At 50.0% G+C, this 27841-nt stretch overlaps 1 protein-coding gene and 1 pseudogene across 3 annotated transcripts; one reads left to right on the top strand and one right to left on the bottom strand.

The window, feature by feature from the left end:
• POU6F1 (POU class 6 homeobox 1) lies at positions 1 to 27100 on the bottom strand. Of its 3 annotated transcripts, none has more exons than XM_014786467.2 (11): positions 26813 to 27100; positions 15533 to 15627; positions 13860 to 14055; positions 9911 to 10032; positions 8802 to 9027; positions 8021 to 8274; positions 7202 to 7330; positions 6379 to 6582; positions 3599 to 3740; positions 3187 to 3355; positions 1 to 2162 (listed from the first exon to the last, which is right to left on the bottom strand). In XM_014786467.2, exons 2-11 carry the CDS (start codon positions 15578 to 15580, stop codon positions 1817 to 1819), a joined length of 1836 nt encoding a protein of 611 aa, XP_014641953.2. In that variant the 5' UTR covers positions 15581 to 15627; positions 26813 to 27100; the 3' UTR covers positions 1 to 1816. The 3 variants fall into 3 exon arrangements, with proteins under 3 accessions (XP_014641953.2, XP_014641954.2, XP_087298522.1); XM_014786468.2 differs by having other exon boundaries at positions 8021 to 8271; XM_087442396.1 differs by lacking the exon at positions 7202 to 7330.
• On the top strand, positions 16968 to 18178 carry LOC101387895 (swi5-dependent recombination DNA repair protein 1 homolog; annotated as a pseudogene).
• Positions 27101 to 27841: the final 741 nt, after the last annotated feature.

Genomic DNA, 27841 nt, shown 5'->3' with positions numbered 1-27841 from the left:
ATTCTCTCCTGGAGGGCTGGGGCAGGCACGGTGCCCACCAGCTTCCTCACCACCCCTGCCACACTCTGGCGGGTTTGGGCGGTCCCAATGCAGGAGAGTGTGTATGTGTGTGGCAACTTGATGCACAACTGTCCTCTCACCTGCAGGGCTACCAAGAGGGTGGCCATGCTGGCATTGTAGGGCTTGAGAAGGACCAGCTGTAGGCAGGAAAGGAAGCACAGCATGCCAGGGGAAGCTAGGCTAGGAAGTGGCTCTGCACCAGTGACTGACAGAGGTGGTGACGTGCCCTCGCCTGGCAGTCACTTCCTCAGGATGTATCACGTGAGGTGCGGTGGAGGGCAGTGCCTGGAAACCTGGCTCTGTAAGGACAAGAGGAGTGAAGAGAGGGAGTGGCTGACCCGTGACTTGTGGCCCTTTAGGATTGGTCTACACAGCAAGTCTGGGCTCATCTAAGCAAACCTCTCAGTGCTCTCCTGACCTCCTGGAGTCACGTATTGAGTTCCAGGGGCTGTCCAGTCATAGGGAGGCTGGGAAACTCACTTAGCAGCTCGGATGAGATGCCAACCCCTGAGGTACCATAGCTACTCTCTCTAGAGGTATCCATCCTGCTCCAGGGGTATTCTTGACTCAGGGGAGCAGTGGGGGGATTGCTTACACAAACACATGGTCTCAGACTCTGGACAAAATAAGATTTCTCCTCCAGTATCCAAGGCTTAAAGTTACAAAGAAAATTAGAGTTAAGTCACCTTCCACAAGACACTTTCCTGGGCTGCCATCAGCTCTTTCTGGATGTTGGCCTTTCCTCCCAGGCCTTGCTGTCTGGTTTATAGTTTAATTTGCTCCTTCTGAGAAGGCCCCAGTACTCAGATGGGGTGAGTGAGAGGACCAGAGAAAGAGAGTCAGCATTCTTTTCATTTTTCTCTAGAGTGCCTGCTTAGTTGGGTAGTGGGATTTTCCAGGCAGCAAGTTCTTTTAACCACACTGTTTTGTGGGGAGATGGCCATGGACAGAGAGACTGGATTAAAATCTGGGAGGATGGCCTTCTTTACTAAGTTCCCCACCTGCTGCAGACCCAGGTCAACTCCGGGACAGCTCGAGTTCATTGTTGCTTCCTTCTGATAGGGATTACAAAAGAAAAGGTTCTGCTTTAGTGCAATTTTCCCCCCAAAGGAACCAGGGAGATGTGGGAGAGGAGATCACATATTCTGGCCCCAGGGCTGTGGGAACCTTCTTGACCTTGAGGTCAAGGCAGACACTGAGTCTGACCTTCTGAGCAGCACATCACACTTTTTAGAATTTGTGTCTCTTGGGTGCTTTCAGGGGACGATGTGCCTGCAGGCAATGGTGGGGGGTGAGGCTGTGGTTCCACTGGACGAGCTGCGATACCTGCCACACTCACACAGAGGAGCAAAGGAGAAGACAGGGTGGAGACAGAATGCCATCGAAAACAAGAGCTAAGGGCCAGCGGTCCTTAGGGGCCACTGCAGCCCTGCCGCAAAGATGGGGAGCTTCTGGTTCCCAACCAGAATTCACCCGTCAAAAACCACAGTAGCAAAGTGCTTCTTTAAGTGACACCACAAATCCCCTCCCTCGGTGTGACCAGCCCTGGGCCTGGAGCTCTCGGCAGGCCCTCGGCCCTCCCCGGGACGTGAGATACGCGGGAAAGAGGAGGGACGCAGCTGACGCACATGCACAAGTGGAGTCTCGTGACCCGGGACAAGCACAGCCACACAGGGCAGAATGACAGGTGCTGTGGCAGCACCACGTGCCAAGGGAAAAGGACAAAGTGCCGGAACACAGGGCTGGGGGCCGAGCCTCAGGGGATCTGAAAGACGTTCAGCTTGCTGGTGTTCTTGAGCGTCTGACGCCGATTGCAGAACCAGACCCGCACGACCTCCCGGTCGTAGTTGAGCTCCTTAGCAATCTCGGTGATCTCCTGGCCTGTGGGCAGCGGGTTCTTCTCGAAGTAGGCGTTGAGAGCCTCTATGGCCTGGGGGGTGAAGGAGGTGCGGCGTTTGCGTTTCTTGGAGGGCTCGCCTCCCACAAACTCCATCAGGTTCTGCTGGCCTTCCTGGTTCCGGAGTTCGGCTTCATTCAGCCACTTCTCCAGCACCGGCTTCAGCTTCTGGGCACTCTTGGGCGTGATGTCCAGCTTCTCAAACCTGCAGGTGACCGAAGCCCAGGAAGGGACAGTGAGAGTGGCTCACTCCCCACACCGGGGTGTGGGCACTCTCCCAAGGGGCTGCTCCTCTCAGGGCTGGTGAGACCATCAGTTTCCCTTACCACCCCCACAAAGACCCCCCTGACTTGGCCAAGCCCAGACTCCTGACTGTCCTGTATGCCAGGTCATAACAGGGGGACCATTCTCATGGCCTCAGTTCAGTAGGGCAATGATAATGGTACAACTGCTTTATGAATAACTATTCTAGAACTTTCACACCCAAATGAGTGAGGTCCTATGAGGAGTCATCTTGAGAGACCTCCAGAGATGGCAAATGGATGTGATGAGTGCTGTCTCCTCCAATTGCACTCTCATAGCAGAATCACTAAGTCAGACTACTCTTTCTGGCTGAGCCCAGATGTAACTGCACAATTCCCAACGCAGTCCTGTACTCTAATAGTCACTTTAGTCTAGTCTATGGAGTTGGCAGGCAGAGGAAACCTTTCAGCCATTCCTGAGCCACGCACTCATTCTTGTTTGAAACCCTCTGCTATCCTTCCTATGACAAGGGCCCCAGAACCAGTTTGTACACTGCACACAGAAAAATCAGCTACACTGCTTTAGAGTCATGCCTTATAAGAGGAGGAGATGGGAACATGATAGGGGTGATGGTGGCTTATAGTTGAGAGCCAAGCCAGAAGTGAAGTTCCCACTTTTGTGACTAATTTCATAAGCTGTACTCCTTCCCCTCTAGGATTCCTGAATGTATTAGAGACTTGGGTTCCCAAAAAAGACCATATATAAAAGCTCAGGATTGAAGGATAAACTTCAGAGGGCTCTCAGATGGACTGGATCAGTCTTTGGCTACTCCAGGTTTTCATGTCGACCCTTAAAACAGCTTTCCTTGTCTGGAATAAGGCAGGAGCAAGGGAGAATAAAGGGGCCAGATACCTGGGTGCCCATGAGCGCCTAGTGGCACCAGGCACCTGAGCAGGCCCTGATCCTGTCTTGGCAGCCTCACTTACCGGCAGATGGCTGACTGGCTGTAGGCTGGGCCTTCCGTCGCCGTCAGAGCCTGACCCACCTGGGTCTGTGTGAGGCCCAGGGATAGCCGCCGGATCTTAAAGTTCTTGGCAAACTCCCGGATCTCTTCTAAGTTGATCCCATCCTCATCCAGACTCGGGGTATGTGGCTCTAGGCCAGAGGAAGGGACCGGGGTGAGTGTGTAAACAGATAACCATCACTGCTTATCTAGCCCATTGGCCTGGCCTGGTGAAGTAGTGAGGGATGAGGATGTTTGGCAAAAGGTACATGCAACCTTAAGACCCTCATCACCCCTGTCCCCAAGTTTATTAAGGAGAACAGCATCTAAAGAAGTCAGGGCATCCAAATAAATGCCTCTCCCCTTCTCTACAACCTTCTCCAGTAGCCACTTACTGGACACCAATTGGCTGACCGTAGGGGTCTCTGAGCAGGTAATTGGGATGGGAGCAGAGGCAGATGGCTTGGCCGCTGGAGCTGGGCTGGCGATGACCACAGCAGGCTGGGGCACGGCTGGTGTGGGCTGGATGGGCTGCACCTATGAGGAGAGAGCCAACAAGCCCCTGCTGCCCACCTGCCCAGCTCAGGGCTCTGGAGTCCTACATGGACCAGAGGCAGGGCAAAAATGGGCATGAAATCCTCACTCACCCAGCACACTACTACCTGTGCCCCTTCAAAAGGCAAGACTAGAAGCTGCTTATTAGCACCTACCCAATGATAACAACCTCCAAAACAAGCATGACAGCATGTCCCACCAAGCTGAAGCCTTGTAGCCACCTGTGACACGGCAGGTCAGAGGCTCAGAAAGGTTCAGCACACTTGGTCAAGGCCCCAACAAGTGTCCACCCTTGAGATAACTGCTCTCAGATCTCTGCCCTCAAAGGAGAAAACTAAACCTGATTCTAGAGCCTACCAGGCCCCAAATGTCCATTAATAGGGAACTGGCAAATGACTTCTGAGACCTCCCTGCAATGAGATACCGTGCAGTCATTAAAAAGAATAAGGTATCTCTCTTAACTACTGACATGGAAAGAACTCTGCAACATAGTGCTGAGTGAGAAAAAAGAGTAAAGTGAAAAACAGTTTTTATGGAATAATTCCTTTAAAAAACACATATGACCTCCCAAGGAAAAAAAATCTTCAGGCATATAAAGCAAGCCGTCAACAGAAGTCATCTCTGGAGGTAGAATTAGAAGGGATTTATACTTCTTTACATTACACATAATGTTGGAATTTTTATAAAAATCATGTATAATATTTATGATTATGAGAAACTATAAATATATAAAATTAGTATTTTTAATACGACTTTTTTTAAAGCTTCCTGAAAAGTGCAAATTTCTCTAGGATGGGTCTGTTCCCTGGATTCTACCTCCTGGTAGCTTTCGAGTGCATTTCCTCTTCATCCCCAGGGTCTTAGCCTTAGTTCAGAGCTCTTTGTCTCTTGCTAGGACTGTTTAAGCTGCCTTGTAACAGGTGAGAAGGAATCAAGTGTCACCACAGTCCAGTTCTGGGCTCCACTGGGATAACAGAGGGAATTTTTTTTTTGCAGGGAAAGATTTGTGTTGAGCTAACATGTGTTGCCAATCTTCCTCTTTTTCTTTTCCCCTCCCCAAAGCCCTGGTGCATGGTCATATATCCTAATTGCAAGTTGCAGTAGTTCTTCTATGTGAGCTGCTGCCACAGCGTGGCATCTGACAGACGGGTGGTGTGGTTCCATGACCAGGAAGCGACCCTGGGCTACCATGGCAGTGAGTGCCAAACTTTAACCACTAGGCCACGAGGGCTGCCTCGAAGGAATTTTTTTTTGTGAGGAAGATTAGCCCTGGACTAACATCCGCTGCCAATCCTCCTCTTTTTGCTGAGGACGATTGGCCCTGGGCTAACATCTGTTCCCGTCTTCCTCTACTTTATATGTGGGATGCCTGCCACAGCCTGGCTTGATAAGCGGTACGTAGGTCTGCGCCCAGGATCTGAACCTGCAAACCCGCGGCCACCGAAGCAGTGTGCATGAACTTAACTATTATGCCACTGGGCAGGCCCCTGAGGGAATTTTTTTTAATGCACATCTGATCAGCCATTTCCCTGCTAAAAACCCTTCCATGACTACTCACTAGCTAAAAACAGTGATAACAATAAAAGCACCCTTTTTCGAGTGCTTTCTGTGTACCAGTGTTAACAGCCTTCTGTGTAATATATTCTTTAACATTCATAACCTTCTGATGTTGGTATTCTTATAATCTCCGTTTTACAGATGAGGCTAAGAGGTTGTTCACGAAGCTGGGAAGCAGCGTACCACAGTTGAGAACCACGGGCCTCAACATCACCTGGGAACTTGTTAGAAATGGGAATTTTGGGGCCTCACTCCAGATCAACTGAATAAGAAACACGGGGCAGGGCCTGGGAATCTGTATTCCAACAAGCCCTCCAGGTGGTTCTGACGCACACTCAAGTTTGAGAACCCCTGCTCTGGCACACTATACTTCTTGCAATTCCGTAAAGGTAGAATGCCCTCTCATCCAACTCATCCGTTCAGATGAGGTCCATGTCCCTTCTCTACGAAGCCCTGCCAAACTCCCCAGTCTGCTGAGAGCTCGCTTCTCTGGGTTCCCAAGGCACCTCCTCATGCCCCTATCAAAGTCTTTGTCACGCTGACTTGTAATTGTCTCCAACTCTGGGCTACCTAAGCCTAGGAAGGGCATCTTATTCATCTCTATATCTTCAGCACCTGGGATATAGTAGGCACTCAAAAACTGCTCCTAGAATGGACAAATAAATGAATAATCAAAGCCATAGTGAGAGTGGAGGGGTGGAGGGAGGGAGAGGGAAGAGGGAGGGGTGCAGAACTAACCACCCAGGGGTTTTCTGGCCGCTTGTTCACCTTGGAGCTGATAGAGGCCCAGTTTCCTTTGACCAGCTCCTCCCTGGCCTCCTCCAAGTGGCACTGGCCTCTGAGGGCACATGCGCATGCTTTTGGTGTGTGTGGGCGGGGCGTTGGAGGGGTGCTGTCTCCCTGGGCAGAGCATGTGTGACACGTGGGCTTCTACCCTGGGACCTCTCCTCACTTTGGGGCTCCCAGGGCTTCAGAAAATAATCTTGTCCTGCTGGCGGTCTGGCGGGAGGTAGCCCATGCCAGACAACACTGTCTGCCCCCACCCCCACCCCAGCCCTTGTACCTCACTCTTAGCAGGGGTCTCAGGTGTGCTTGGCTTCCGGACAGCCACAGGCGGATGCAGGGGGCTGCTGGCCAGGGTTGCGATCACCTGGCCTTGGGCGTTCAACAGTAGCTGGGGGGTCACAGCCTGGACCTGCAGGCTCTGGGCTGGTGCTGGGGCTGCCACGCTAGCCGAGTTCACTACCCACGGAAGTGTTCCGATAACCTGGGAGGAAACAGGCAGGACCCCAAGCGTGAGGGCAGTGCCCAGCTGCACCCCCAGCCCAAATCCCCACACTGGCAGGGGAAGGGACTCAGACAAACCACTTAACCCCTCTGGGCCTCAGTTTCCTCATCAACAAAGTGAAGGATTCACACTCTAGGGGCGGCTTCCCTTATTCTACCTCCAGAGCCGTCGTGGACCAGGAACGGGTCTGCGTGTGGATTCAGACTGTGAGTCCCTACTCTGCCAAATTTTAGTTGTGTGGCTCAATTTCTCTGAATCTCAGCCTTCTCTTCTGTAAAATTCGAATAAAAATCTCCAACTAATAGATCTGTACTCAAAACAAAGTGAGACAATGTCTGAGAAAACACCTAGCACAGAGCCTGGCCACACGTGGGTGCTCCATAAATAAATGACAAGCCCCAGCTAGAGTCAGCGCCTCTAGGACGGGGTGGTGGCTATGCCCCTGGCTGGCCTCAGCATCAGCAGGGAGCTGTCACACAGGAGATATGAACAGCAGCCTGACACCCTGTCTGAGTTTCTATGACCCTCAGCCCACGTCCTGGCCCCTGGCCAGCTTCTCCACAGCCCCCATCCCTCTGCCCTTGCTGTGACCACTTGCCTGTCCCTGAGCGTTGGTGAGGATCTGACTGCTGATCCCCGGCATGCTGGGAATGGCATTGGCAATGACCGGAGTTGTAGTGAGGGAGCCCAGGATCTGGGTCTGTCCCCCGAGGGAAGCAGCACTGATCTGTGGGTGGAGGAAGAGCCTTGCTCAGAGGCCAAGGGGCGAGAAGGAGCCCAAGGCAGAGGGAAGAAGGCTGAGGGCACTGGGGTGGGGAGATGGGGATGCTAGGAAGATGTGAATGTGGGCTGCAGGCCCCTGTCCACCAGCTGAACTGTATCCAGGGCTAGGGGCTGCAGGGGGTCAGCAGGGCAGGGTGGGGCCACAGTCATGGAACAGTAACTCCGGCTAATCTTTCAGGCCAGGCCTGGAAGGGGAGAAGGGCCAGACTGGAGTGGCTGATGTGATTCTAGTCACATCTAACAGCTCCACTGTGAGCCAGGAGCCACACCAGACAGACATTGGTCTGGGGCTGGGAGCCTCTAGTTCCACCTTATTGATAGCTCACAAATTTGCAATCCCCAGACATCATCCCACCCTCCAAGGCTGATCCAGTGGTTCAGGTTCTGGTGAATTTTCCCAGCCCTCTTGGCAGAGGTCATCTGCTCTTGTCTGGGACGGATGGGCTGGCAGCTGCAAGGAGAAGGCCTCAGAGGGAGCCTCAGAGGAGAAGGCCTCTGCTGACATGTTGGAAAAGAGCTGTATTGAGGGGGCTGGTCCTCCACCTCCTTCCTCCCCTGTGGGAAGGGTCAGTTCCACCCGTGGCCCAAGATTCAGTCCGTCCCTGGTCAGCCCTGGGTGAGGGCAGCAGCTTACGATTCCTGGGCTAAATGCGAAGCCTGCAGGCTGGACGGTGATCTGTGAGGGGGTGTCCACTGGCTTGGGGGTGGGGGCAGTAGCGGTGGCAGCAGTGGGCTGCGGTAGAATGGCAGGCGTGGTCTGCAGCAGCGGCTGGGTCTGGAACAGCGTCTGGGGCTGAGCTGGTGGCCGTGGCTGGGCGGGCGAGGAGGCCTGTACTGGTGGGGCAGCTTGAACGGGTGCCGGGAGAGCGGTGTTCAGCACGGCAGCTGCTATGGAGCAAGGCAGAGACAGAGGTGCTGAAACGCCTAGCCGCAGGCCCGGGCCGCTCCAATCCCAAGGGATCTGGCACCAGAAGGAGAGAGGGTTGGGGCAGTGGGGCGGGGGACAGGCAGCTGTGAGTCCCTTGATCCTTGCAGGGGCAGCACATGCCAACATCTCTCATCCCCCCTCCCTTGGGCCTGGAGATGTGTAGGTTCAAAACCAGAAGTTGAATCTTCTTGCAGTCCTTCTCAGGAGGCTGGTCATGGGGTCAATTCTGGCGTAGGGGGAGAGGGGCAGTCTCAGACTGTTGGCTGAAGTAAGAGAGGCCTGCTGGGCCAGCGTGATGTCATGGCCTAGAGTCCCGAGGTGGTGCAGCAGCTCTGTGGCTGGGTGCCTGGGACACCGGATCCAGACTCCAGGGCTGTCGCCCTAGGTGGGCCGCGGGTTCTGAGTCCAACATGGCAAGCGCGCATGTAGGGATGGTAGTGTAGGGTGGTGGGGGGCCTGGTGCAGTCCTGGGGAGAGTTGCCGTTACCTTGGAGACCGGCTAAAGGTGGCTTGAAAACTGCCCCCGTGGGAGAAGCAGCGGTCAGTCCTGGGAGGGCAGCCACGGTTGCTGTAGGAATTGTCCACACGGCCAGCCCCTGCTGACCAGCCACTTGACCTGCAATACTGATGGGGATAAGAAGAGGTTGAGTAACTGCCCCTGCTGGAACCACAACTCCTGTCAGAACTGTGGCTAAGTTTTCCTGAGTGAAGACCTGCAAAAGCAAACAAGATTTCAAGAAGAAAATAAAAGATCAACATTGACAGCGCAAACACCGGGTCTCTCGGACCCAGTTGAGCACACACAAAGCATTCTGAGGGCAATGGGGAAAAGGCCGCATGAGGGCAGGGAAGAGACAAGCCCTAAGCGGAGGCCCAATCCTGAGTGGGCACCTGGACCAGACTATCCTGCCTTCAGAGAAGCAGCCTAAATCGGGGACAGGACCGGCCCTGCTCAGAGGACAGGGAAGGGTGCACAGGCCTCGTCCACCAGCCTCTGCTGCCTCCCAAGCCTTCCCTGGGCCCTTGCCCACAGGACCAATGCTTTGTGGCCAGGAAGCAGGGGGCAGGGGCTGGTGGAGCCAAGTGGTCAAGGACCCACAGAGGCCTCTTGGAGGCTCTGATGGAGGATACCCTTGATGGATGCCCCGGAGATCTGTGCATGTAGCAAAAGGTCATGGGGAGCTCAGGAGGCCTGGAGGATCCTGGAGGTAGCTTGTCACTGCACTGGGGCTGCCCCCTGGCTCTAAATGAGGACTCTGTGAGCAATCCATTAACTCCTCCAGGCATCCCCTTCAGGGGCTGACAAGGGTATTCACTCATTTAGTCATTAGATGGCATGAGTTAATGTAATCTCTACAATCCTGGCTGGACCCAAGGAGATTACCTGGCAAATGCAGATCTACTTTTCTCACTGGGCCTGATCTGGGGCAGGGGAGAGGCCAGGGGTGCCTAGTAGAAGATTCCCTCCCTCAAGCCACAGCCCCTTCCCTGTTCTGCCTCGTGAAGTTCCCAGATCCCGTGGCCAGCCCATGTTGGCTGTCCCATGCCTTGCTCCTGCCCACTGCCCTCTGCTCAGCTCCCCGGGGTGGCCCTTACCTGGGGGGCAGCTTGTACAGCCAGTGATGTCAGGGTCTGCGAGGCCTGAGGCTGGCTTGGGGCTTGGCTGAAGGTGGCAACGGCAGGGGCAGGGCTCGGAGGGATCCCCGGGAGTGACTTCACTTTACACGGCATTGAGAGAAAGAAGGACAAGAAGTGAGCCTGGTGTGAGTGGAGAGGTCACTGGAGTAGAAAGTCTTGTCTGCAGCTTGAAGTGGCAACTCTCAGCCCCACACTGTATTTCTGCATAACCCAAGACCAATCGCTGGCCTTCCCTGGGCCAGAGGCAGCTTCCCAAATGCTACTGGTAGTGAGAATAGAAGGCTGGAGAACCCTGTGCCTGGAAGGCAGGCCACCCTCTTCCCACATCTAGAAGAAGAAAATGCAGGCCTATGTGCAGTGGCTCTGATTTCCTGGCTCTGCAGGACACTAGGACCTATCACATAATCAGTAGTAGAAGTGAACACGTGTCAGGGAGGGAAGGTGCTGGAATCGGTGGGCTTGATTGGCTCATCCAGTAACTGGATCATCGTTCAGGCTACTTTTTGTATGCAGGTGCCGGCTTGGGGAAGAGGCAAGGACTCCTGCAGCGCGCAGTCCTGGAAGTGACAGTCTCTGAAAATGGGACTTGTCTTTGCCACCCTCAGGACCACAGGGGCTCTCAGGCCAAGCGGCTTTTCTCTGCCGTTCCCTGAGGTCTGAAGTCTGCATGAGCAGCTTCTATGAGCTTCTAAAGGAACTTCCCGTGAACCGGAGCTTGTCACCCAGATTATAGCTTCCTCTCGCTATCCTGATTTAGTCAGGTATTGGGGACCCCCATGAGGAAACCTCTTCAAAGCTACACAACAATGAGGAGAGGGGTAATTATTTATTTAACATATGATGAGACATTAAACGAGTCTAGGTACTGGGTGACAGGTGTTAGACCAGATCAGTGGCTTCTTAATGCTGGCTGGCATACATTTCCAGGCCCTAATCTAGGGCTACCGAATCAGAACACCCGGGAGTGGAGGCCAGTAACCCCTCATCTCTTTCTTTTTTCTTTTAAGCTCCCTTGTGATACAGCACACAGCCAAAGTGGGAACCATTGAATTCCATAGCCTTCCAACCCTGCATTCTCAGCCCGAGTTTTAATCTGGACAGGCACCAACCTAACTCGGGACTATACTGTTCACGGTATATGACCAAAAAAATCCAGATTGTTTAAGGAATGAAAGAGACAAGCAACAGTAAAAACCTTATAAAATACTAAAAGAAAACAAAATGGCAGATTTATCTCCACTGTGGAGGGGAGACACATTTCTAACTATTGAAAAATATCAGAGAAGATAAGGATAATCCGAACCTATGAAAATTTAAAAAACATCTTGCTTGACAAAATGTGATGAAATATAAAAAGGAAAGTGAGAAAATGGGAATGTGATAAACATGAATGATAAAAGCTTACCATCTGAAGACATGAAATATTCATTTTATTAAGATATTTTTCCAAAGTGGGACGATGGAGCCTAAGGGTTTGCATACATTCAGGGCTTTTGTCCCTTCCTGCTAGACTGCTTTTCAGAAAGACTGAACAAATTCATAGAACCATCAACAATGTAGCTGTTTCTCCACAGTGCTGCCCAATTTAGGTTTTATCACTGTTTATGTATTTTTCTGGCTTAATAAGCATGTGGTACCTTATAGCCAATTACTTTTCCTTTCACTGATAGCAAGATTTTGTATTTTTCTATGTGATGACTTTCTCCTATGTAAACAACTGATTTCTCTTCAAAAGGAATTTCAGCCAACTACACCTCAAAAAAAATTTTTTTTAAGTACATTCAAGCAGCACTATTTATGACAATGAAAAACCAGTCAGTTTGATAATAGCCAAAACCATAACCAGCTGTGTGAATCTGTCAATAAAGGAAATGAGTATATGAAATAATATGGGGGTAAGTGTCATACTACATTGTCTACCTCAGTGGCCACAACTATAAAAATATGTATGACAAGGGGCTGGCCTGGTGGTGTAGTGGTTAAATTCGTGTCCTCCACTTCGGCGGCTTGGGGTTCGCAGGTTCAGATCCCGGGTGCGGACCTACGCACCGCTCGTCAAGCCATGCTGTGGCAGGTGTCCCACACACAAAGTAGAGGAGGATGGGCACGGATGTTAGCCCAGGGCCAATCTTCCTCAGCAAAAAGAGGAGGATTGGCAACAGATGTTAGCTCAGAACCAGTCTTCCTCACCAAAAAAAAATACATATATATATGTATGACAAGGACTGGGTAGTAATTTAGAGTGACACGAATAACTAGTTTCTTTTTTCATCCTGAAAGTTTCCTATTTTGTTTTGTTTTAAGAGGAAACTCTTCTTATTATTGTATACCTAGAAACGTTCCATTAAAGCCACAATCTAAGCCGGCAGCTTCTTAGGAGGTACCATCAAAATACCTCCCTTACCTGCTTGACAATGACTAAAATTCCTTTACAAAGAAGACTTTCATGAAAGGCTTAAGTATACGGCCCTTTGGAATAAGACTCACGCTACCATAAACTCTCAGGCTAAGGCATAAATAATTGATCTAGGATCCATTTCTGAGAGCAGGTTTGGATAAGGAGCAGAATTAAGACACCAGAAGAAATGAGATAAGGAAATGGATAAAAAGGTAAAAAGGGAAGTCGGGGCACTGCCGATAAACCTGGGAAACCTCCCAAATTTTCTGAAAAGGGGCTCCATCCTCACGATGGAAAGGAGTGGAAAGGATGGCCCAGACAAAGAATCCTTGTCTTCCCTGCCTGCTGTCCAGGGCACTGCCCCATGGGAGCAGGTGATGATTCATCCTGGCCTCAACAAGGAAGCAGAGCATTCCCAGGCTAGGGGAAAATGGTCACGTCTCTTGTCATTTCTTTATTCAAAAGGGGAAAAAACAACCCAGGTTACTAGGGTCCCAAATGAACCTGCATACTGATTTGCAGGTAGAGCAAGGGATGTGAGGTCTTGCAGTTTTCTTAAGAAGTTGCTGTTTCCCTGAAGTACATCTGTTCTCATTTGCTCTCTTCTTGGCTCCTCCTCTTGGCCCACCCCCACCAGCCCAGATCTCTGATCTGGGGAAGGGGTGAAGTACAGCAGAAGCCAAGAGGAGCTGAATTGTGGCATTCTGGGGGAACTGGCAAGGGGGGCCTCAAGCTTCCTGCAAAAGGAGATGTCTATTCTGCAAGGTGTTGATGAGGAAAGTCAATGAAAGGGTGCCCTGTGGGCAGGGAGCAGTGCCCAGTACCAGCTCCAGCCTCTAGAACATCCCTGGCTGTCTCACAGCTGTACTGCAGGGAATTAGGGGAGACAGTGTGGGTGGATCAGCCATATCCATTCCCCCTGCAGGAGACTTAAGCACATAGCCTAAGATCACCTTTAGACGACAGCACAAATAAGACCACCAGGCTACACTTATGCTAGCCCAGCTGGGAGTAAGAAGCTGGGATTCTGCAAGGTCCTACCTAACGCACATCCTTAGTCCAAGACGGGTAAGATGCCCGCCCATCCCTAGCTCCTGGGACCTCCCAGCTCTACCACAAAAGATACTGAGTTGAAGGGCTGGCAGGATTCTGAAGGTCTAGTCCTCTCTGCATTGGGCCTGAGGGTCTGGTTTAGACCTAGAAGCCCTCTTTGAGATTAATTCAATCCCCTCAGCTGAGCCCTGCCACTCTCCTCCAACTGCACCCTGACCCATCCCAGTCTAGGTCTGTAATGACTGAAACCAGAGCTACGGTTCTAGGGACAAGGAGTGCAGGATAGCCCTAGGAGCTGACCAGAAGTACAGGCTGTGGCCAGAGGCTGCGCAGCGGACAGCAGGACAACAAGACCCCAAAGCCACCTAGACCCCAGGGATTCACACTGGCTCCCCAGGGGGACCACGGGAAGGGACACAGGTGGGGCAATGCCACATGGGAGCAATGGCCTCGTACCAGTTGCCTCTGCAGAGGAGTCGGGGTTGTCTGGCCCGGCTTCACCAGCAGGCTCACTGGCTTTGGCAGGGCCTCTGCTCTGGGACCCCTTGGTGGCCACACCCTCCAGTCCTTTGCCCTCCTCCTCAGCGGGGAACTGGGCATCCACTCCAACCTCCAGCACCCGGATGGTCTCATGGCCCGACATCACGATGACCTGCAAACAGAGGACAGGGGACACTGCTGGGGGGAGGGGCCGATACAGCCCCTGGGAGCCAGCGCTCTGGGTACGGTTTGGGGAGAGAGGAGAGGGCACTTCAGGATGCAGACCTCCCGTCCTGAGGACTGTGTGCTCTGTGAGAATTCTAGAGCCTGGAGCAGGCTGCAGCTCCCTAATTCCAGGGAAGGAGCTGCTAGGAGAAAGTTGGCCCTGGTGACAGGGGGAAGGGCCTGACACAAGCTAGAAAAAGTCCCACAGAGCCAAACCACTTGGGGAAATTTCTATTTGCTCCCTCTCTTGGACTCAGTTCAGGGAGTGGTAAATGGCCTGTCCCACAGCCCTGTAAGGATGTCCTCTTGGCTGCTAGGATACTGGAGTGTGACTACGAGGGCCACTAACATAGGATCTACAGCTTAAGCCGGGCCAAGAAGCAAATCCCTCTTTATGTCCTTTGAAACCTTACAGAAGTTCCCTCAAAGATGAAAGGGTGGAAAACGAATGCTCCACAATGCTGAATAACGTTTTAAGCTCTTGATTCCTTTATTTCCAAATCTTTGGGGTAAAGGCCAAGATTTCCCTGCAAGCTAACTTCCTGAAACGAGGGTCAGGAATCCTAAAGACGGAGCCCCGCCCTCCTGGACTCAAGCCTTGTACCCCGTGGGCCCGCTGCTCCAGCTGCGCCATCTGCTCTGGGCATGCTCCGACCTCGAGGGGAGGCTCCACGCCCCCTCGGTGCAGGTGGCCCCCGGGCCTCCTCAGAACACCTGGTCTCCTTCCCCTGCTCACACAGCCAGCGCTCAGCTCTTTCCCTCCAGCACTGAAATGCTTCCAGTTGGGCCATTCAAGAATCAGGGACACTCTGTACGTTAAAAAGCCCTGTGTCAGGCCTCCCCTGCACTTGGCCTGTGCCCGAAGCCACTCCCACAACACACTCCTTGAACCTAATAATTGGATCCAGCCAGAGACTCTGCTGGAAAAAGCGACCATGTGACCCATCAGGGGAGTAGGAGTGAAATAAACCCCCAAAGCAGTTCCTTTTCTGACTCAGACTTGACATATGAGGGACTTCACTCCAATTACATTTGAAGACATGTTCATCTTTTTTTCTTCTTTTAAAAACCACGTAAGTAATAAAAGATCATCGCAAAAAATTTAGAAAATATATAAAAGCAAGAAGAAAAAATAAATTAGATAATAAATAAACAAAATAAAAGAATAAATTACCTGATATGCAAATCCTTCCCCAGGTAATCTTACACATATTTGTATATTTTAATTTCACATTTTAAAGTTACAGCTTAAATCCCCAAACTCAGTCCCTGAGAAATCCTAGCGGGCAACTGCATCTGGATGAGTGAAGTGACCATGAACTTTGGTAAACAGACAATGAGAGGCTCTGTGGAGCCTTCCTCCTTGCCCACACTCCTTGGTCCATCCCCCTCACTCCCCCGCCTCCTCCTGCCCCAGAAGGTACCTGCTCATTGACAGTCAGAGATGAGTCTGGCCCGGCTCCAGGATCCATGGTCACTTGTCAGGGTGCGATGGAGGCCAGCCCACACCTAGCACATCCTGTGAGGTGAGATGGGATGGGAAAAGCAAAGGCTGATGTGACACAGTAATACAATTTCCATACCATCTTGAAAAGTCAGAAGTAGAATGGTAGGAAGAGAGAGAAACTAAGTTATCCCAAGTATCTATAGAAGGAAACAGGATTCTAAGGACTTTGAAACTAAAGTGTCTCACTTCCTACAGCATCCCAGGAGAACCCACACTCAGGAGGAACCAGGGTGACAAGAAGAAAGAGAGGCCCAGGCCTCTGTCCTTGGGCATTCCCCAGCCCCAGTCCTGGGAGAGAGCGGACCAGCAGAACCCAAGGTGACTCTGCCCCAGATACTCAGAACCAGACACAGGTAAGGAGCACATGGGGTACCAGAGTGCTTCTCAGGGGAGGAGTCTGAGCAGACTTCCTGGGAGAGATGGTAAAGTTGGAAAGAAATTAAAACAGTCGTCACAAACTTTAATGTGCCTGATCATCACCTGGAGCACTTAAAAATGCAGACCTCCAGTTTCCCCCACACCAAGCGTCCCCAGAGAGTCTGATTCAGCAGGTGGGTCCCCCAGAATCAGCTCTCAGGTCATTCTGTGGCAGGGGCCCAAGGACCATCCTGGCCTTTGACACAGGAGGCAGGACAACATCCCAGATGATGGAACAGCCTGCCACGTGTGTGAGGAGTGAAGAAGAAATAAAGGGGACAAATAGCTTTAGACACTTATATAGAAAAGAAGGCAATTAACATTTATTTTGAGTGCCTACTGTGCTAAGCACTTTATGTAACTCTAATTCCTGTATTACTCACGCCAGCTGGGGGATGGGGGCTTTATCATCACCATGTTACAGATGAGGACGCTACGCTCAGAAAAGTGTTCTGGCTTCCTCATCTTTCTCTTCCTCCTCCTCTTCTACACCTGGGTTGGTTGGTTTCCCTTTTTTTGTTATTTTATTGATTGAGGTAAAATTCACATAACATAAAATTCACCATTTTAACCATTTTAAAACATACAATTCAGTGGAATTTAGTATATTCACAGTGTTGTGCAACCATCACCACTATTTAGTTCCAGAACATTTTCACCACCCCAAAAGGAAATCCCATACCCCTTAGCAGCTATTCCTTTTCCCTGCCACCCTCAGCCCCTGGCAACCACTAATCTGTTTTCTCTCTATGGATTTGCCTATTCTTGATATTTCATATAAATGGAATCATACAATATGTGGTCTTGTGTGCCTGGCTTCTTTTACTTAGCAGAACGTTTTCAAGGTGCATCCATGTTGTAGCATGTATCAATACTTCATTCCCTGTTTTAACTGGATAATATTCCAGTGTATGGGCTCTGTCCTCTCTCTGGGGATGGCAGAGGGAGAGGTGAACCAAGATTTCATTTCCTAGATGGAAAGCCCATCAGGCTCAGCTGTGACTTTACCCAGCACTCCACAGGCTTGTGCCAATCCACCACCTCCCCATCAACTTAGTTCAAGAAGGGCTGGCCTGGTGGCACAAGCAGTTAAGTGCACACGCTCTGCTGCGGCGGCCCGGGGTTCGCCGGTTCCAATCTTGGGGGCGCACCGACGCAGTGCTTGGCAAAGCCATGCTGTGGTGGCGTCCCATTAAAGTAGAGGAAGATGGGCATGGATGTTAGCCCAGAGCCAGTCTTCCTCAGCAAAAAGAGGAGGATTGGCAGATGCTAGCTCAGGGCCAATGTTCCTCACACACACAAAATAATAATAAATAAATAAATAAATAAATAAAATTAGTTCAAGAAAACAACTCATGAGAGCCAGCCCTGACCCCCTAGTGGTTAAAGTTCGGCGCTCACTGCTTCGGCTGCCCGGGTTCGCTTCCCAGTTGCGGAACCACACCACTCATCTGTCAGTTGCCATGTGTGGCAGCTGCTCACATAGAATAACTAGAACAACTTACAACTAAGATATACAACCATGCACTGGGGGCTTTGGGAAGGGGGAAAAAAACAGCCCATGAATGCAACACTTAGAGAACAATTAAAGAAAACAAGATCTTCATTTAATTCGTGTTACAGCATGGTAAAACGTCTTAAAGTAGAGAATGAAGAAAACAATCAGAACTTTTCAGAGAAACCAACACCTTCAACAGAAGAAAACTATTTGGAATTTCAAGAAAATTGTAAACACATCGACAGTGAATTTGAAGAAAGTACATATTGAAAAATACATTCAAGAATATCAATGCCTGTGAATCTAAATCACTTGATACAGGGTCATACAGTGATGATCTCCCAAATGATTTTGTGAATGAGAATCTTCCCAAACAAGGATTAAATGAAGAAAAAGCAAAATTGGTGAAGCAGTTTCAGGAGAAAGAAGACTTTCTTCAGAGGCTAAAACTAGAAAATGCATAGATCAAAGAAGGACCTGTGTCAGTTACAGTTGTTAATAAAGAAGTGGAGAAGATCTTATGAGTTGCAGTCAGCTATGCCTGAGCAGAACAAGAAACTGAGCCTTACTCAGTTGATAGGCCACTATGGGTTAAATGATAAATTGCTACACTATAACAGCAATGAAAAAGAATTTACAGGAGTTTAATTCATAATTTTTTCTCCAAAATATCTTTGAGAATGACAATGTAATAAAAAGATATTTGTACATTTTAAAGAGAAGAGATAAATCACTAGGACTTAGAGAAAGATATCCTGATGAACATCAATTTAGGGCACTCTGTTATATAAATATAAACCAATTTCTAAAATGAAAATTTAGTATTTTGGATAAATTTGCCAAAGAAAACAATATCTACAGAAATATGAAAAAAAATTTAAATAATGATTAAAAAATAATTTGGACAATTCTGGAAGTCAGTTTTAATACATTGTTTGTTTTTTGTGGTAAAAAGTTTTATTTTAAATGTTAAAAAATAGTCTAACTTGGTGAATGTCTAAATCTAAACTGGTCTAAAAATGCCTGCCTCTCTCCTAATTTTATGACCCCTGTTTCCATCCATTTACCGTATATTTCCATCTGGATGGTCTAGCAGGTAATTAAAATCACATGTCCAAAAAACAGTTCCATTGTATGGATATACCACATTTTGTTTATCCATTCATCAGCTGATGGATGTTTGGGTTGTTTCTACCTTTTGGCTATTGTGAACAGTGCTGCTATGAATCTTTGTGTACAAGTTTTTGTTTGAACACCTGTTTTCAATTCTTTGGGGTATTTACCTAGTAGTGCAATTAACTGACTCACCCCATGAGTTTTAGGGTCTTCACCCCTTGAGAGAATGTTCCCTGCCAACAGGGAAGGCAAGGAGAGCAACAGGCAACAGGCAAGGAGAACCACGAGGTTCCTTCCCTCTCTTTCCTTCCCTAACCTCTTAGAGTGGGGATGAAGGGAAGGGCAAGCAATTCAAGACACCCAGCAATTTGAAAAAAGAATAAATGAGTCTTCCCTTTTCAGGTAGGACAAGGCAGTGCAAGAGGGGCAGAGGAATTTGCAGGAAGAGCTGGTGTGCATCTGCCCACCTCACTGGGATTCTAGCCTCATTCCCAGGTGATGGCCTCCTCCAGATGTTGTACATGGGAGCCTTCCATGAGTTTTGCAGAGAATTTGGCAATTTACCACCACTTCTATATGGGAACTGGGATGAGCCATGGAAGTTGTTACACGTAGAAGCCAATTAGCAAGTCATGTGCAAATTCAAATGAAAGGCAGAGTCAAAACTGAGATGAAAGGTGTGCAAGATGAATTTGGGTCCCTTATAAGCTTGATACATACATTTCAGGGGGAGAAGAATTTTCCAATTCCAAAAGCCTTTAGACAGGAGGCATCAGTAGCCAGTCATTGTGGGGCAAGGGAGCATCTGCTTGAGAGGGACTCAAAGTCTGCTCACAGTCTTGTTGTAGGCACTGATTCCTTGCTGCCAACCAGGGCCATTCACTGGGAGTAGTTAAGTAAGGGTCCACATTCTGGCTGTGTTATTAGGGGGATTCAAGCAGTAGATAAGGCTCGAGTGATTTTAACATCTCTTCCACCCTTGAGATTCTATGAGCTTATTCAGACCTGGGTCCTCAGTATCCAGTCCTTTGTGTCAAGGACAAGGTCAGTCCTGGCTCAGAGCCTCTGGCCACATGCAGGCCCATTCTAACCCACCACCCAGGCTTCGGCCCACCAGAAATGCAGGCGGAACAGAGGCACAGGCCTCCCTTGTCCCAGACCCCACACCTTACTCGTCTCCCCTAGTCTTGCCTTTAGATGGCTCCTATCAGAGACATGTGATAGCATATGTGATATAAACACCTCTCTAAGAAGTAGACACTCAGCATTTTGACTCTGATCTATGTCCTGTGTGTTCCCCTTACTTAGTGTCTGTGCAGACTTTCCCCTGGACCTGTTCCCATCCCCTTGCCAGGAACTTTTCACAGTTTTTCAAGCCTTAGGCTGTGGCTTGGGCTCACTGACGGGACAGCCATCTTTAGTTTGCTTTTTGCCCATTTCCCCAATGACTGGGGAAATAGCACATCTGGATGGCCTCCTTTGAGCTCATGATGCCATGCAGCGTCCACAGCCTGATGGCCAATGATGAGAGACAATCAGCTGTCTGTTTTAAGAGAAGGGGCTCCTGTGATCACCCCAGCAGTAGAACTCCAGTAATACACAGATCACAGCAGAGCTGCTCTGGTTAAGCTGGGATGGGAGCCAGAGCCTCCTCCTTTGCCTTCTTTCTCCAGTGAGTTGAGTTTGAAAAACATCTGAATCAAACCTGGCAAGGCACCTTGGTTGGCTAACAGATGGCTCACTTATCCCTGGCTTTCCTCTGCCAACATCTAAAAACACAGGCAACCTCAGGGGAGAACGAACTGTGGGTGCTGAGGCCTTTGCCCACGACCCAAAAATCCAGAGTCCAGGACCATCTAGGACTTTCAGTGGAGGGGACTGAGTTAGAGGACGTGCTTCTGTTTATCATTCTCCTTTGGGGACTGCTTTGGGCTGAGGGCAACATTCCAAGAAACCCAGGAGGAGCATTGGGAAATCTTAAACAAATCAGAACCCTCCAGAACAGCCTGAGATCCTACTAGAAAAAATGCTGAAATCCTTCGTCCTTTGTTTATTCAACAAATGTTTCAGTGGCTACTATGTGCTGGGCACTGGGAATACAGTGGGGAAAAAACCACGTTCCCCAGCTTTGTCAAGAAGCCTACAGTCTAATATGGAAGTCAAAGAAATGAAAAGATAACTACAATACAGTATGTGTAAGTGTCATGGCGGATAAATAGAGGGTGGTAGAGGATCCACAGGAGGGATACCTCATGCAGTTTTGTGTGGTCCTTTTCCAGGGCAGCATGTGTTTCAGACATGAAATTTTCTACATGAAGAATCTTGTGGGCCGGCCCTGTGGCTTGGTGGTTAAGTGCGCGCGCTGCGATGCTGGTGGCCCGGGTTCGGATCCCGGGTGCGCATCGAGGCACCACTTCTCCGTTCATCCTGAGGCCGAGTCCCGCATACAGCAACTAGAAGGTTGTGCAGCTACGACATACAACTATCCACTGGGGCATTGGGGGGAAGAAATAAAATAAATAAAATCTTTAAAAAAAAAAAAAAGAATCTTGTGCCATGTAGAGGAAAACAGAACTTGTTGTATGGGATTCAGACTTTTAACTCAGACTCATTTCTGTGATTTTAATCATTTCCTTAGCACTTAATGTCGTTGAGGTTTTCAAGGTGTAAAATACCTTTTCATTATACAGTCATTTTGGGGGTGGAGGATACTCTCTGTGAAGTTAGCAGACTCCAAGCAAGGGCTGGTTAAAGCTGAGATTAGTTTCATTGGTATTCAGTTGAAAGAAAGTCACATGTGTTATGGGAAATTACCTTTCAAGTGTTTGACATTATAATTCTTTCAGGCTAGGTTGTTTGTTGACATCAGCATCTCCAGCTCTACACCACTTTTATGTTTAAATGGTGCACCCACTTACCTCCTGCAGACCCGCCATTCAAAAAGGCCAGAAGGCCAGGAAGCAGGAGACTGGTTAGATTGGTAGCTAGGCTGAGCTGAATGGTCCAGGCAATCTACTCTTCACCTCCTCCCTGGAGGATCTCACCCAGTCTGACAACTACCAAAGCTACATCTCAGCTTGGACCTCACCTGGGAACTTCAGACTCTTATATCCAACTGCCTACTGATTGCTCATATCCTCTCATACTCAACACGTTCAAAATCAAACTCCTGATTTCCACCCCAAACCTGCTTCCCCTACATGCAGCCTTCCCCGTCTCAGCAAACGGCAGCTTCATCCTTCCACAGATGCTCAGGCCAACACCTTTGCATCATCCTTGCCTTCTCTCTTATACCTCACATTTACTCCTTCGGCAAATCCTGTTGGCTCTTCCTTCCAATACGCCCAGCATCCCCCCACTTCCTCTCCCACCACCCTGGTCCACCCAGCTTTAGTACCTGATGTGAAGGAACACCACAGCCCCTCCTGCAGGCAAGTATTATCTGCCCTGTTCTCAAATCGCCCGACTCCAAGCAGGCTCCCACCTCTTTCAAGTTGTCATTGCCTGATGGATTTTCTGCATGTCCTCCCCCGCCTCTCCGTTTTTGGCTCCAGCACAGATTTCCCTTCCCACTTACTGAAGAATAATAATCATTGATAGTTTATTGGGACTCAGGCCTTTTACCCATGGAATTACAGGGAGCACCCTCTAGAGACAGACTGTCGGGCTCATAATCTCAGCTTTGATTTTTTTTTTTTTGGTGAGGAAGATTAGCCCTGAGCTAACATCTGTGCCCATCTTCCTCTATTTTGTATGTGGGACGCCACCACAGCATGGCTTGATGAATGGTGCATCGGTCCGCACTCGGGATTCGAACCTGCAAAACCCAGGACCGCCAAAGCGGAGCGCATGAACTTAACCACTATGCCAGAAGGCCAGCCCCTCGGCTTTTGATTTTTTTATTTACTAGCTGTGAGACTTGGGACAAATGATTTAACCTCTGTGCCTCAGTTTCCTCTTCTGTAAAAATGAGAGTAATAGCACCTACTTCATAGGGTCATTGTGAGGATTGAATAAATTAATGCATGTAAAAAGCTTAGCTCAATGCCTGGCACATGGTAAGTGCTCAGAAAACGGTAGCTGTGATAAAAATGTACATACATTTTCTCATTTCAATTTAGTGTAGCAGTTAAGAACCTAGGCTCATCTCAGTTTCACCATTTCTTAGCTGTGAGACCTTGGACAAGGACCTCACCTCTCTATGCCTCAGTTACCACTTCTGAAATGGGGACAGTGTGGTGGGAAATGGTATAAGGGTTCAATAAATGTTAACTACTATTGTTCAGTTCTGACACCAGCCCCATGAAACCACAGAGCAAACACATTCTGAAGCCTGACCGACTGTGTGACTGTCCGCAGGTGGGAGGGTTACTTCACTTCTCTGTTTTCTCAGGGATAAATAACGAGAGAGTTTACCTTGGAATTATCATACAAAACATTAAGAACAATTAGCTATTATTATCCCTATTTTTATAGATGAGAAAGTTGAAGATCAAAGAGAGATAAGGGTACAGGCTTCAGAGGAAACCCAGATTCAAATCCCAGCTTGGCCATAAAATAGCTGTGCTATCTTGGGCAACCGATTTAATCTCTCTGAAGCTTAATTTCCTTATCTTTAAAGTGGTGAAATGGGCAAGCCTTCTGGGGTGGTTGTAATGGTGATGTGAGATCATGTAAGCAAAATGCTTAGCATGGTGCTCTTATTATGATCCCCACTTTTATCTACAGGGAAACAGAGGTAGAGAGGGGTGAGGGGACTTGCCCAAGGGCACAGGAGAGTCAGTGGCAGATTCAAACTTCAAGGCAGTGTCCACTTGCCCCAGACCCCTATCCTAACCCCACACCATGCCTCCTCTCAGGAAATGGGAGGAAGGCTGATGGGGGCTGTTCTGGCCACCAAGGATCAGGACACACTGGAAAATGGAAGCTCTCAGTTCTGCTCTAGACCCTGGATCCATGGGCATCCATGCTGTTTGTAGACTCGCTAGGAACACACATGGGGCAGAGGGAAGGGAAAGGCAAAAGAACAGGAAAGTGGTGAACGACTTTATTTCCCTTTTTCCAATCTACCATTTGTAATCTTAGACCTATATAATCAAACAGTAAAGACTAGTTTAATGAGAACAAATTCAGGGGCTGGACCCGTGGCTTAGCGGTTAAGTGTGCGCGCTCTGCTGCTGGTGGCCCGGGTTCGGATCCCAGGCGCACACCGACACACCACTTCTCCGGCCATGCTGAGGCCGCGTCCCACATACAGCAACTAGAAGGATGTGCAACTATGACATACAACTACCTACTGGGGCTTTGGGGGGAAAAAAAAATTAAAAAAAAAAAAAAAGAACAAATTCAAATTTAGTTTCTCCTCCTGCCCCCTTTCCCTTGTGCCCAAACTAGATTCATCCCAGGCAGGGTGAATGGAAGAGGCAGATGAACTGTGAAAAATAAAAAGTAGGTATGTTCCCCTACTAGACTGTAAGCCCAGGAAGGCATATCATTATATCCCAGTGCCGAGTGGTACCTAACGGGGGTAAATGAATATGAGCCAAAATATAAGTTAAGAAACCAGATCATATCACTTAGCCTCCTCATATTTCCTACCTTCTCTCTCAAAACACATATCCTATTTCAAAGTGTTTGCCCTCGTGCCCAGTACTAGGGCAATTTAAAAATGATTTTAAAGCAGTAGTATTGGGCCAGCCCTGTGGCTTAGCAGTTGAGTACGCGCGCTCTGCTGCTGGCAGCCCGGGTTCGATCCCGGGCGCGCACAGACGCACTGCTTCCCCGGCCATGCTGAGGCCGCGTCCCACATACAGCAACTAGAAGGATGTGCAGCTATGACATACAACTGTCTACTGGGGCTTTGGGGGAAAAAAAATAAATAAAAAATTAAAAAAAAAAAAAAAAGATGGGCCGGCCCTGTGGCTTAGTGGTTAAGTGCGTGCGCTCCGCTGCTGGTGGCCTGGGTTCGGATCCCAGGCGCGCACGGACGCACTGCTTCTCTGGCCATGCTGAGGCCGTGTCCCACATACAGCAACTAGAAGGATGTGTAGCTATGACATACAACTATCTACTGGGGCTTTGGGGGGAAAAAATAAATAAATAAAATCTTTAAAAAAAAAAAAAATAAAGCAGTAGTATTGAGTTCTGGAGAACTTGGACCACACTTACCTCTTCCTAATGTACCGGTCCAGCTCCTCATTCCCAAGCCTTCCCTCCTCTGGCCAGTTTCTTGGCCACTCCCTCTGTGGCCTCACTGACCTTCATTTTGACATAGAAAGAGCTTGGGGCTTACAGGCAGAAGTCCCAGGTTGAGTACTGCTTCTGCCTCAAGTAACACCTCTAAGCCTCAGTTTCCCTATCTGTAAAATGGGGCCAAATTATAGTAGCCACCTCATGGGTTATTGTGAGGATTAAATTGATCACTTTCATGTAAGGCATGTAGAACAGGGCCTGGCACACAGCAAACTCTATATAATTGTTACTGTTATTGCTATTATTTTTAATTGAAGTAAAGCATGCACATAAAAATGTTTTTTAATTGAAAAGTGTTATAAAAAATGTAAAAGATTACTATTATAATTTTACAGTGAATAAATTTTGGGGAGGGGGATATGATCTTATCCCATGTTCTTTCATAATGCAGAGAAACCTTAGAGAGGCAAATTTCTTCTGAAATCACTTTTTCTTTTCAAATTATTTTATTGAGGTCATATTGGTTTATAATGTGTAAATTTCAGGTGTACATTATTATATTTCAGCTTTTGTATAGACCGCATTGTGTTCACCAGCAATAGTCGAGTTTTTATCCATCACCATATATGTGTGCCCCATGACTCACTTTTTCTTAATTGCCGGGTAGTACTTCCAAGAAGAGAGTAGCCCATCTCTCTCTCTCTCTCTCACACACACACACACACACACACACACACACACTCACACTCACTCACCCTATGCTTATGATCTGCCTGTCCCCCCTCCACCCCCAAACTAGAATGAAAACTGCATGACAGGGGAAGTTCTACCTGTATTGTTCACAACATGGCACATAGTGGGTATTTTTGTTGGACCAATGAACAAATGAATTAAGTTCTACCACAGATATGCAAACAAGTACTAGGTCACAGAAATATCACCTTGAGCACCAGGACTTCAATTAAAATGGATATATGTAATTATTCCTCAGAAGGCCCTGCTAGTCAATGTTGGCTACCTTAGATTACCAAAACAAGGGGAGGAGGGATATATATCTATGAACAATCGAAGACCAGCCCTCTACTTTTGGAATAAGGAATCAGGAAATGCAGGTGAGGCTAAAATCTCTGCAAAGAGCTTTTCATTGCCCGGCCTTTTATTTCCCCCTGTCCCTCAGCAGCGGCTATTCCGTGAAGATTTTAAGCTTCCAACCACAGCTGAGCGGCGGATCCCAACGCTAAAGTGGAGGTTACAAGGCACCCTCGGGCACCCCTGGCCTTCCCAGGTGAAAATGCGCAGGGAGCACGTATCGGGTCCATTATTATGACTGTTTATTAATAATAATCTTGTTATTAAATATTTATGAAGTACTCATGCTCTGCTTGACGGTGACCCTCCCACCACTCCCCCACCTTTCCAGCAACCCCCGGGTCTCTAACCCCAAGTCCCACCAGTCCTCCTGCGTATTGTGGCTGGGGAGAACTGTGACGGGTCGCCCTGGTCGCCTCAGTTGACCCTAACCGCCGGGAACCCAGGCGTCCCGGCTCTCCCGTGGGGCGAGAGTCCGCTCCTGGTCGCCAGTGGGTCAGTGTATAGAACGTCCCCTATGGTCGGTACCCCACCAGGGCTCCAGAGGCAGAAACGGGGAGGGGCCAGGTCCAGGCTCTCCACGGGGTCCACCTGGCGGCCGCCCCCTCCCCTCCTGGGTCCCGGCCGGCCCGCGGGCCGGTGAGGGCGCGGCCCCCCGGGTCTCCGGCCCCAGGCGGGCCGCCGCGGGCTGTCCCACTCCCCGAGCTCCCTGCCGCGCCGGCCCAGCATGCTGGCACCCCGGTCCCGCGGCATTTTTTCTCTTTATCATAAATATATAAATTATGCTAATTACGGGCATTGCATATTAACCAAACCCGAAACCTCCCCTGCCCGGCCCCCTCCCCCTCGTGCAAACCCCTCCCCGCCCTGGACCCCGCTACTTACCGGAGCCCGAGCCCGAGCCGCCTTCGCCCCGGGTGCCCGGCGGCGACCGATTAGAGATTCATCTCACAGCCCGGGCCAGGGGGCCGGGGGCCGGGGGCCGGGGCGGGGGCCGGAGCGGCCGCCGCCCGCAGACAAAGAAGCCAGTGCGGCTTGGCCGGGCTCGGCTCGGCCCGGGAGCCGGTCGGGACCCGCCGCCACCCCCGGACCCCCAGCCCGGGCTGGGCAGAGCCAAAGGGGACTCCGCGGGCTGCGCTGGGCGGAGGGGGGACGGCCGGGAAGCGGGAAGGGGAAGCTGGGGGGGGGCGGTCAGGTATATATATTTTTCTTCTTTCCCCCCTTCCACACCCCCCCTTTTCCCTCCCCCCCCCCTTTTCCCCCTCCTTCTGCTACTTGGATTTTTTTAGCTGCTGCGTCATGAGCATAATTTATGCAAAGAGCTTTGCCGCATGCTGCACCGCGCGCGCCAGCCGCCGGGGGCGGGCGGGGAAGGGAGGGGATCTGGGGAGCCGGGAACGAGCGAGGGGGTGGGGAGGGGGCCCTCACCCTCTCGCCGCGCCACAGGCCCCAGTGGCCACCTCCCGGGATGGGAGTGGAGGGTCGGTGGGGCTGCTCACGCAGCCCCCTCCGAGGTGCCGCTCGAGGTCGTTTCATTTTGGAAGGTGCGAGAGGGGGAGCCCGGATTGGGGACGGTATGCCCCATTCCCTTCAGCCTAGGGTTGGGGCGGTGACGGCGGGGACTCCCAGCCGCCGCCTTTCTTCCCTAGGTTAGTCAACTGCCCTCCTCAACGTGGAAAGTCAAGTTCATGTCCATGCCCAAGCCCCAGGCCGGGACCCCACTGCAGGAGAGGGAACTCAGACTTCGCTCAGCCAGCGTCCAACCTCCAGAGCAGCTGTCCGCCAGCTCCATCTCAGGGAGGGGACCCGGGTCCTGAATCCTGAATGATCCCCTCCTCCCTCACCCCAGTAGAGATTATGGGCTGTCTTGTCTAAAAACTGCTTCCCTGCCTTCCTGTCCAAGTAGACAAGGAA

This window comes from Ceratotherium simum, chromosome 17, assembly GCF_057802395.1.
Source record: "Ceratotherium simum simum isolate JZ-2026a chromosome 17, ASM5780239v1, whole genome shotgun sequence".
NCBI classification, from domain to species: Eukaryota; Metazoa; Chordata; class Mammalia; order Perissodactyla; family Rhinocerotidae; genus Ceratotherium; species Ceratotherium simum.
Note: the sequence above shows the minus strand (reverse complement) of the source record. Positions and strands in the feature narration are given on the sequence as shown.

Excerpts from the sequence above, each read along its gene's own strand:
- POU6F1 (XM_014786467.2), bottom strand. The coding sequence starts at position 15,580 with ATGGATCCTGGAGCCGGGCCAGACTCATCTCTGACTGTCAATGAGCAG. Across the intron at positions 7,331-8,020 it reads TCGCATTTAGCCCAGGAATC|ATCAGTGCTGCTTCCCTCGG; the intron begins GTAAGCTGCTGC and ends CTCCACCCACAG. Across the intron at positions 6,583-7,201 it reads TCACCAACGCTCAGGGACAG|GTTATCGGAACACTTCCGTG; the intron begins GCAAGTGGTCAC and ends GTTTCCTCCCAG.